Genomic DNA, 10,754 nt, shown 5'->3' with positions numbered 1-10,754 from the left:
TCTGAAAAAGAATGGCGACTGACATCAACTACACACTTTAACATGTGATTTGCCAAATATGTAAATGTAAACATCAGCTTGTTGATGTCCTTCATTGAAGCTAAAAGACGTTTATACTGACTGTAATATTCAAACCCTCTGTGTTTTCATGGCCATCAAATGTAAATATTCAAGATGTCTTGCACCTCATTTTATATATATTTCCAACAGCCGGACACATTTCGTGTCTGTGGGAAGGAGAAGTAAAGTTGATTGTGTTGGAACAATGTGTGGTTGCACAACATGTGTTTTTAGTTAGTTAAAAGGTTCAAGAAGGAAATTAACGTGATTTATCTTCCACATCATTTATGACCTCTGACCTTCTTCTTGATTTGAGTGAACCTGAAAAAGAAAACATCCACAAAGATAGAAATAAAGAGACAGAAAGCTTGTTTCTTGTACACATTCTTTTATACCAATTATCTACATCAATATACATATTGTGCTCAATCTACACACAAGTGGAGAGAGCTGATCTCTGCTTTTTATTAGTCAGTTTAAAATATTGTTTGGAGTTTGGGTAAAAGATGTCAAAAGAACATGAATTGTGGCTCTAGAAGTGCTTCAAATTGAGGAAATAAAGAAGTTGAAATACACAAAGAAGAACGTCTTGCCACTAAACGTCTGTGTAGCAACATTAAAAAGTCTAATTCTATTGCTGTAATCTTATTTTGTATCATCTACATTAAGGATCCAGCACCAAGTCTTCAAGGTCTGATTGCGAGTTGAGCTCTTTGTGCCTTAATTAAAATAAATAAGTGTGACGCTTCTACTTCTCAACCAAGATTATAAAATCTTATAGGAAATCTTTCACAGCAAGCTGGATTCATCAAAACACAGCCTATCCAAAGAAGCTGTTTATTGACTGGATTACTTCTTACTACTTAGAAAACAGGAACTGCTTTAATCTAGAAACCTGGACTGATGTAAAATAGATTCTCTATTTGTGTCCCTCCTTATGATAAGTTGTTCTATGTATTTCTCATTTTAAAGGATTCATATACACTTGAACTTTTCTATCTGTGGTGTTTTTGTTTTATGTAGAAAACGTGGATCATAGTGATGTCAGGATGATCCTGGCATCAGACAGAACTGTATAAGTACAGCATCATGAGCTGTTTGATAAGAGATATGTTGTTTTGTAGTTTAAATGATGCGATGTTTCCACATGTGTTTGGAGAGAGCCACACAGCAGAGCATTGTGACCAGAAGAGTTCCAGCGCACACGGGCGTCACCAAAGACCCGTCACCCACTGGAAACTGAACACCCACGAGGCCTCGCTCCTACAGGACACAAGAGGACTTTAGAGTGATAGAAGAAAAGCAACAATAGACATTTGGTTTCATCAAAAAGTTGGACCTTTTTTCCACTTAAGAGAAGATGTATATAGACCTGATGCTGGAGTTTAACCCACGAACATGTGCTTGAGTTGTTGTGAGTACAGGGAGCGTCCACGACAGCATGAGGCTCTACGTTGTGGAGCTGCGTACCTAGAAAGAAGTTTAGAGGACAAACATTTAGAGCCGCAACGAATGAGTCGAAAAATGTCCGCCAGCTATTTTGATAATCGATTAATTGTTACAGTAATTTTATATGTAAAAATGGCAGAAAATGCAGTCATTTCCTGCTTTCCTCTGTTTTGTATCATATTCAACTGAATATCTTTGGATTCTGGACAAAGCAAGACATTTAAAGACATTCCCCCGTGGACTTTGAGGAACTGTGATGGACATTTTTCACTATTTTAAGACATTTTCTGAACCAAACAATTAATAGATTCATCAATAAAATAATCAGCAGATTAATCGATAAAGAAGATAATCGTTAGTTGCAGTCCTTCAAACAATCACTTCATTTTCTGTCTCCCTCAGCTAAAGTTTCTGACAAAGAACCTTTAATAGTCAAGTTATTGTTTTAACCAGATAAGATATTGGACTATTCTCAACTAAAAATAACATATATATATTAAAAACTATTAAAACATATATTTATATAGCTTGTGAGAAGAGAGACATTCATGACTACAGAATCAAAATGAACTGCTTACATTTTTCAGTCCGCAGCAGCAGCTCTGGATGTTCTATGTCGACAGATGTAAACGTTCCTCCATCATACGAAGGCTCGTGGTAGCGACCGTGAATGGGAATTGTTACTTTTAATGTGGGAGTTGGTCCATCGAGGGAGGGGTACACATACGTGACGAATCCCGCAGTCTGGTGAGCAGGCACCTCCAGGTCGATGGCTGAATCTAGTAATATCTTACAGAGGGGAACACATAGTTTAATACAAAATCGTGAACATGAATGTGGTGTGTAGTATACGCGCTTTGTTTTGTCAATCTTACCTGCCAATCGCTTTGTTCACTCAAGGATGCAAGTTGGTACGGATCAACAAAGACACCTCTGGGCCATCGATGAACCAGCACAACTCTGACCCCACTGAGCACATCTGGGCTGAGCTCAACCGTGGTCACCACCTCCCTGAAACACATCAGGAATCACTCACGAGGAGCCTTGAAGATGGTTATGGCTCCATGTTTGAACATACACCGTACGTACCTGTGAAAACCTTTCTTGGTGATCTCAACTGAAACTAGCGAGGAGTCAAGCCACCGCGTTAGAAGACCACAGTGGCTCTCGTTCTTCTTCACATCTGCAAACATATTTAGGTTTTATTGGTCAAGACTTGACAGAGCAGACTGTTTAATATTACAACTTCAGTAATATATCTATGGCTGACATTCTTTGTTGGTTCTGATAAAAAAAAAGAGATGAGGATCACAGAAAAGGTTAATTAAAAATCAAATAGAAATGTTTTTGTTGTACTTTATTTTAGACCCAAGAGACTGATGACACTTAATTGAAAACGTAATCCTTCATTACACTTTTTAAAACGTATTTCTTTATGAGAGAAGAGGCTACTATTTACACTAATATTATATTTATTTTATAATAAAATAAAAAATAATTAACTAATAAATTAAATAATTCAATAATTTAAAAAAATAATACAATTTCAAAAATGTTTAATGTATCATTTTACTCATAAAAACTACTACTTTCTGTCCTCAGCCTGTAGGAATTAGATTGAAGGTTTTGGTGACACACAACTAATGAGTGTTTAGCCGTTTAATTCAAGAGGTCTAACAATATAAAATGTGATATTACCTTTCTCGATAAAACAATGACATGTCGATAAACAAGCCAACAAAGAAACAAGTACAAAATACATCAAAATAATGATGGTGAACGACAACAAGCGTCTGACTGCCTGTTTATTAAGCTTCTCAATGCTCTGTTTCAAACTGTTTACGGAAATGAACATTGAAGGACCCCGTTGTACTTCTGGGTAAGCTGCGATAGTGCCTGACTAGAAAGAAAAAATAGACCGTAATTTATTGTGGGTTAACTCTGATGCTATAATTACGTATACAATGGTGTTGGTTAGGCAAACAGATATCCATAATTTTAATGGTGAGTAAAACAATATTACTTTAAAATATTAACTAAATGTACACAGGCTTCGGCCAAGACAGAAAAGTTCGGGACCGACTCGTCGACGGACTCCCAGGCAACGCATCATCCCTGAAGCTCGCTTGTGAAGTGCTTTTATGAAATGTAGTAATTATTATGGTTAAACTGTTTTACCGATGAACTTCCGGTTAAAAGTAGAAGCGCTGCGGACGTAAACAGAAGATGAGGTTCGAGGCAAAGCGGTGTGGAGTGCATTTTAGTCCTCCCTCCATAGTTGTAGTCTATGAAGACACGGAAACTAAACGTGTGCGAAAGAGAGTTATACCTGTGCGAAACTTCTCGAAATATTCCGGTAAGGCAAGACAATAATAGAATACTCGTAGCAGCAAGTACTCTATGAATTATATAATCTATTATATATTAAAATATTACCATTGGAATCCCAGCAGGCCCTCTTCAGATGCTACAATTGTGTTTGTTTGTTTACAGTTATTGCTCATTATCTCGCTATCTCAGCATAATATTGGGTTCAGACCCTCAGGGGCCCTCAAGGCTCCAGATGTGCAACTTGGCAATAAGCTTGTGACAACTTTATTGCACATTAACTGAATTTAAATGGGAATAATATGCACAACTATAACGGAGGGTCCTTCATTTGTATCAAAACCATCACATTATACATAGTCCCTAATATGTTTAATCAAATTTCCTCAAACTGGACAGGAAGACATAAGGTTCTGGGGCCCTGGGGATACTGAAATGAACACTTGCTGGATACTTTAAGCCACCAGGAACAGGGGGGTAAATAGGGGCCCCTAACTGGCTAATCTGACCCTGTTGAATCCTCGATCTCTCTCCTTTACCTCTAGACTACAACATGGCAGCAGAAAGGCTGAAGAACCACCCTCGGCACAGGGACTACCTGGAGAATGTGCCCCAGAGCCAGCTGGAGAAGCTTCACATCATCCTGCGAGATCACATGGAAGGCCTCAGCTTGGAGCACAGCCTGGCCTCGTTCCGCCTGGACCCCGACGAAGACCTCAACAAACTGGACGACGACGGGCTGGCTCGCAAGAAGGGCCAGATGGACGAACTGTTCGAGAAGAACCGGCGGCACAAAGACGATCCCGACTTTGTCTACGACGTGGAAATGGATTTTGGAAAGACCACCCAAGAAAAGTGCAGCTGGGACGAAGAGTCTGATGATGGATTTTAAAACTCCTCTGTTCTCCGGTCTCTGACCCAGCAGACGGTACAGATGTTCTGAGATAACAGGAACATCTGACACAGCTCAAGTTTACTACACCGTCCATCTAAAGTCACACAGCATCTGATGCTGGGCAGCTCTTCTTGCACACAGTAAAGTACACAATAAGCTGCCAGTTTATTAGGTACAGGTATCTATAACTGATGCAGTCTAATGCAACAACCGTGCGATAGATTAAACCTCCGTGTTCTGTTAAAGCGGTTTGAGAGCTGTGTTGACTCAATGTTGTGAACATTTAGCTAGTTATAGCAACAACATTCTGCTCATTTACAAGCAATAAGGGTAGATTAGATATTAGAAACACAATTCAACAAATCTGCAGACTGAAGCACCCAAAATGTCCATAAAGTTGAACTAAAACAGTTTCAACAAACAGCGAACATTAAAACCTCCATGAATGTTACATTTAAGTTAATTAAAACTAATAAAGTGGCAAGTTAGAGTTTTGGATATGAGTAGAAGTGGATCGTTGTAAAGAGTTCCTAAATAACAGCAGCAATAAAAGACATCAGGTACTTTTAAGGCTGAAAGGACATTTTAAACACACAAAGCGTTTCACTTCAAACTGCAATGAATGAAATATATGAACGCATGAATAATAGTGAATATTTATTTGTTATAAAATACTGAATTTTACAAAATACAAAGACTTTGGCTCGTTTATTTTGTGGCTTTACACCGAACATGTTATTCACAGTTGAATATGAAGAAGATAGTAAAATCCTATTAAATACAATTTGAGTGAACACCAATAAGTAAGCAATACAACATATATATATATATATTTATATCTTTGGAGAAAAAAACAGTGTCCACAAAATATTGTTCCATATCATACAAAACATATATCTATGTATAGATGTGTGTGTTATATATACTGCATTTCCATCTGGTTCTAAAGTTTCAAAGGAGATAAACTATCATAAAACCTGCGGCATCAGACCTCTTCAGGGGGAATTCATTCAAAGTGCTTCAATCCCTCCTTCAGCCGACACGGGACACCGACCGACCATTAGTACCAAAATACATTCAACGATGTCAGCTTCTTCGAAAATTGATAAAGAATAAACGTACATTGCTTCGCTTGTTTGGTTTAAAGATAATCTACAGTGGTTTCACTTGCAGTCATGAATGCAGCGCTGATGTATCCCCCTAGAGGTAGGTGACTGAACATCTGACACATAATCCCGTCTACCACCAAAATTCAGTTTAAAAAAAAAATCGTAAAATTCTCAGCAGGCTGTTGATTCTTTTAGAAAATAGTTCTTTATAAAATTTCAAGTATGCTAGAGCCACAATCCAAAGATAATATTTACACTGCACGATTCGAGAGGAAGGACGTTCTGATTGGTCGGAGAGATAATGATGTGTGAGAGTGTAGCTGTACTCCCAATCCGGATCAGGCCTTTAAAAGCAAGCTGTATGACCCACCAGGGCTATGGACAGTTATAGGATCTGAATATATATATATACACATTACACTATTAAGTACACCAGCAATACATACACTATTAGTTAACGGGTAACTTCAGTATTTTTCAACTTAGACCTTTCTCCTCCATGTTTTTGTCTCCGACTAAAGAAAAGATATTTTGAAATGGTTCAGCATCGATGAGACGACGGCTGCAAAAACGATGTGTAATGAAATCGCTCGAGGCAACTCCTCACCGCCGCTGTACGTCCACTAATAGAGGCAACGTGTCTTTACCACTGACGGGGCTCAGAGTGTTATTAAAAGTGTCTGTTTGTTATTGTGCATAACTAAGGCAAAGTCCTTAAATATTGAGCCATGGAATTGCAAATATTTTAGAAAACAAAGCTACACCGGCTCTCCAACTCCAACGTTTCCATCGCTGTCTTCGGGCGACACGTTTCAGAGCGAGACTTCTACTCCAGCGAGGCTTCGTCAGACACAACAACAAACAGACCGGATCACGAGAAAGGTAAAGAAAAAGGTTCCGTCCATAATGTCCTCAAACACATATAACAACAATCTGAGCCTGTCGACAACAACAACAACAGACACTTTTAGTGGACGTACACTGATGGTGAGGAGTTGCCCCGATTGATTATATTGCTGCATGTTTAGCGGCGGCTGTCTGCAGCGTTACCTGATGAAGGTCTACGTACCGAAAAGATGTCACTCAATATCTGAATGCAAGTGAAGAAGACAGTTTCCAAGTTGAAAATAACCCAAAGTTACCCGTTAGGTATTTGTGCAAGCAAGAGATCTCATTTCTTCTTCTTGTCTTGGGTGCACCTCGGACAAAACCTGAGAGATTAGAGAGAGGAGGGGAATATATGTTACAGCACGGAGGATAAACGTGAGGTATCTGCATTAATAATCAGAATAAGAGAATAAAGTTCTCACCATTTTCCTTTGGGTTTTGAGGCGAGATCCACACAAGCAAAGTGAAACCACTCAATCGGACACTGAGGGACGACAAACAACGTCAATATTGAGAATCTCTTGCAGAAACAGGCAGTGGAACGGGTTCTGACAGCGAGAAGAGGAACACTTACGTCTGGGTTATCGCATCCGATCATCTCTCCATACGACACCTGATGACACAGGCAGTACGTCGGCTCGTTGGGATCAACCGGCATGTCCAAAACATCCGACGGCTGCATCGGCAGGAGAGCGTCACTCAAGTCTGGGCTGGAAGTCCAACGTAAAACATGATTAGAATTGAATAAATGAACGAGTCATTGGTGATCTGACTCAACACTGGTATGAATAATAATGGTTCTCAGGTGCCTGGAGGACCCGCCAGCCCAAACATACCTGTTCTTTATCTTTTTCTTTTTGGGAGAATCTTCATCAGAGCCTTTCCTTGCTCTTCCTCTGGATGCACGCTTCTCTCTCAGCCCCCGGGTTTCAGCCTCTGTGAGAAATATTCACATTTATAAAATGTGCATCAACTCTTTTTGTCGTTTGACGAAAGCCTCTCAGTCTCACCCAACTTACTTTTCACGGCTCTTCCTTCTGTACTTTCGTAGCCGCTCATTTCCAGTTTCTCCTTCAGCTCGTTCTCAAACCGAGCCAGATCTGCATCCAGCCTGCGGATGTGTTTGTCCACCTGCAGGAAAAAGGATTTCACGTAGAAGCTGACCATGTGTGTGGCTTCATTTGCAAATCCGGAATATACTTTATGAAAACCATTAAGTACAATAAAGTGCGCCTTAAAGGGATAGTTTGGAGTGTAGATGGTGGTCGGCACGCCCAAAGTTTTGAGAAACAGATAGAAAACATATTAGGATATTTTAGACATCTATATAACAGCGGCAGGAAACTGACCATTTCGTACGTCTGCATTGCGAGCTGAACTTTGTCGTCGCTGAACTCTTTGCACTTGCTGTAGGCGTGTTGGATCTTCTGCAGGTGTTCCACTCTCTGCTCTGAGGCCAGGTTCTTCACCTTCACAACGTACTCCTCAGCCAGTTTGTCGATCTCTCCTTTCTTCTCTGCACAACAACACGATTATTACAGGGATGGCTGACCACAATTGATCGGCACAATACTTGTAAGCTTAGTTATCAACATCTAAAACTTTAACTGTTGGTTTTAAATGGTGCAACACAAACATGCTACGATCAGAGACCCCCCCACTCCTACTGAGATGTTTTCAGTTATCGTAGCTGATCAATGTTCTTCCACAGCAGACTTTATGACAAAGCAGGAAATGCACAAGTGTAATTAATTGTTAGCCACTTCCAGGACTCCCCTACATTTGCCTGGTTTATTGGGAGAGTTAAAGGAGCTGAGCCATTGTTAATGCTATTAGTTACACCTCTGCTGTATCACTACAAATGGACAAAATAATGTAAAAATCATAAAGGTGTAAGTCAAGATGATGCCATTCAAGCTCAGTCTGTGCACACTGACCTGAGAAGAGGTCTAATCAGGCAAAATACATTCTAAAACCTGGGTAGACTATTTGTGTGTAAAGAGGGTTTAAGTCAATAAAACATATTGATGATAATATCTTTATGAGGTTAAATGATCACCTTCAGTCCTGTTGTCCAGGTCCCGCATCAAAGTAAAGTTTCTCTGCAGCTCACATGGAAGGTTTTCAATACCTAGAGAAGAAATCGACATCAGGGTGAGAGAGACATTCCATCTCTAACGCTGCACTTATTCATCCACTTATCAATGTAGTAAGAAAAATCAACTATTGTCCATGATTGTCATCAATATAGCCCAATTATAGTTGATAGAAATTTACTTTAAATTGCAAACAGAGTAAACCAGTGTGTTGTGTTTATAATTTTGCACAATAAAAAAAAAAAAAAAAAAAAAAAGAGTGTCAAATTGTGTAAAGTTTGTAAATGCATTAGTGTTAATGGTTTCAGAGAGAGCGCTATAGTGTTAAAGCATCCACGGTATTGTTACAGGAAGTGAAAACACTTCTGAAGCCCCGCCCCCAGCACGTCACTGCTAACGGGAAACGCGGTAATCAACAGGTTGCAAATGCATGGTACCTGCCACCCAAACACACATTTTGACCCCAAAAAAACTGAATTTAAAAGTTGTATAATGTTACGAAGAGATCATTTTTTAACAACCTTATAAAACCGTTGCTAGTTTCTAGGTCACCTAGTTAGCTGCTGTGACAGATCCCTAAAATGCACAACAACCGCTAACTACAAACGGTTAACCCTGTTATTAAATATTAATACATTTATTACAGATACTAGTTACATTCACGTTACCCGCTGAGTGACTTTTAACACCGTACGCCCAACTTTACCACCACCAACGGCGATGCTAACCAGTTAGCATATCGAGCTAGTGACATAACAGCTAACAGCTAGCTGTTAACGCGCGGTGCCGCCATCCTCAAAGCAAATAAAGTACTCGTTACAGTAAAACTAAACCTCAAACACACGTAAGATGTTCACAATATTAATATGAATACAGTGTATATTCCGGATACTCACTGTCAAGGTAATGCTCCAAGTATATAGCCGTCGCCATTTCAGGTTAGCTGTTTAGCTTCTGCGTTATTCTCGTAAAAACAACCGTTGGCCGGAGAGGTGACGGGCTTGTTTTGTAACCCTGGGTCGCCCGTCGGTCAGTGGCTTAGAGGTACTTGATGGTGGTCTGAACCAGGCGATCGTGAAACGACGCTCGCTCGCTGCTGCTTTGCGGTCACGCAGAATGAGTTCCCTCCCTCCACCACACATGCACCGTGGGGCTGTTCAGGATACAACTTTGTTCTGTGAGTTTGTGACTCGCATGCGCAAGCGGACATCTCCAACGGTTGTGTGCGGAGTCTCCTGCTGCGTCTGTCAAGTAGAACTTTTCCTCAGACGAATCATTTACAGTGTTGCTATCGATGTATAGTTATGTACTTTGCTTTATATAGTGAATGCACCTTGTCCACTTAATTAAATATATTAATTACATATATAAAACCACCAGACACAGGAACAGCTTCTTTCCACTGGCCGTCACTCTCACGAACAATTAATCAGACATACTGCACCTCCATTCTGCACTAATATCCCAAATCCATTGTCCACTGTTCTTTGTGTTCATATATATTCTTCGATATCTATTTATATTTATATTGTACATGGTAGTTACATGTTTATGCTTAGTTTCTCTGTTCTACTTTGTTGTCTTAGTGTCCTTGTTTTTATATTTTTCTTGTTTATTTGTTATATTCCATGTATGTACGTTGAGAGCAATGTGTAAACCGGAGTCAAATGCCATGTATGTGTACAAACGTTTATATGATCCTTCGTACAGCAGGATGTCGCTTTTATGGTTCTGAACTTTCTGTGTTTTACTGATATATTTTTATCCTTCAGGCCAATAAAGCATGGCCAATAACAGGTTAGCGTTATGTCATTCAAAACAAACGCCTCCCTCTCCCTAAGAGACTGATGCTGTGATGTACCGCGGGCGGGGCTAAAGGGGCAACTATCGAAGAGCAAATATTTTATGTTTTATGTTTTATGTTTTCTA

The 10,754-nt window shown here is 39.7% G+C and overlaps 3 protein-coding genes across 3 annotated transcripts; 1 reads left to right on the top strand and 2 right to left on the bottom strand.

Moving 5' to 3' along the window:
• Nucleotides 1-440: 440 nt before the first annotated feature.
• pigx (phosphatidylinositol glycan anchor biosynthesis, class X) lies at nt 441-3,334 on the bottom strand. Its single transcript, XM_079157363.1, has 6 exons — nt 3,208-3,334; nt 2,599-2,692; nt 2,385-2,520; nt 2,088-2,298; nt 1,433-1,530; nt 441-1,323 (listed from the first exon to the last, which is right to left on the bottom strand). Exons 1-6 carry the CDS (start codon nt 3,269-3,271, stop codon nt 1,186-1,188), a joined length of 741 nt encoding a protein of 246 aa, XP_079013489.1. The 5' UTR covers nt 3,272-3,334; the 3' UTR covers nt 441-1,185.
• Nucleotides 3,335-3,611: 277 nt separating this feature from the next.
• Nucleotides 3,612-5,321, top strand: cep19 (centrosomal protein 19). Its single transcript, XM_079157519.1, has 2 exons — nt 3,612-3,865; nt 4,383-5,321. The coding sequence occupies exons 1-2, from the start codon at nt 3,736-3,738 to the stop codon at nt 4,727-4,729; spliced, it is 477 nt and encodes a 158-aa protein (XP_079013645.1). The 5' UTR covers nt 3,612-3,735; the 3' UTR covers nt 4,730-5,321.
• A 104-nt stretch (nt 5,322-5,425) lies between these two features.
• On the bottom strand, nt 5,426-9,970 carry ing5a (inhibitor of growth family, member 5a). The gene is made up of 8 exons (XM_079157518.1): nt 9,722-9,970; nt 8,789-8,860; nt 8,079-8,245; nt 7,749-7,860; nt 7,566-7,665; nt 7,304-7,439; nt 7,152-7,213; nt 5,426-7,052 (listed from the first exon to the last, which is right to left on the bottom strand). Exons 1-8 carry the CDS (start codon nt 9,756-9,758, stop codon nt 7,013-7,015), a joined length of 726 nt encoding a protein of 241 aa, XP_079013644.1. The 5' UTR covers nt 9,759-9,970; the 3' UTR covers nt 5,426-7,012.
• Nucleotides 9,971-10,754: the final 784 nt, after the last annotated feature.

This window comes from Pholis gunnellus (genome assembly GCF_910591455.1).
Source record: "Pholis gunnellus genome assembly, chromosome: 4".
Classification (NCBI taxonomy): domain Eukaryota; kingdom Metazoa; phylum Chordata; class Actinopteri; order Perciformes; family Pholidae; genus Pholis; species Pholis gunnellus.
This window is presented reverse-complemented; position numbering and strand designations above follow the sequence as displayed.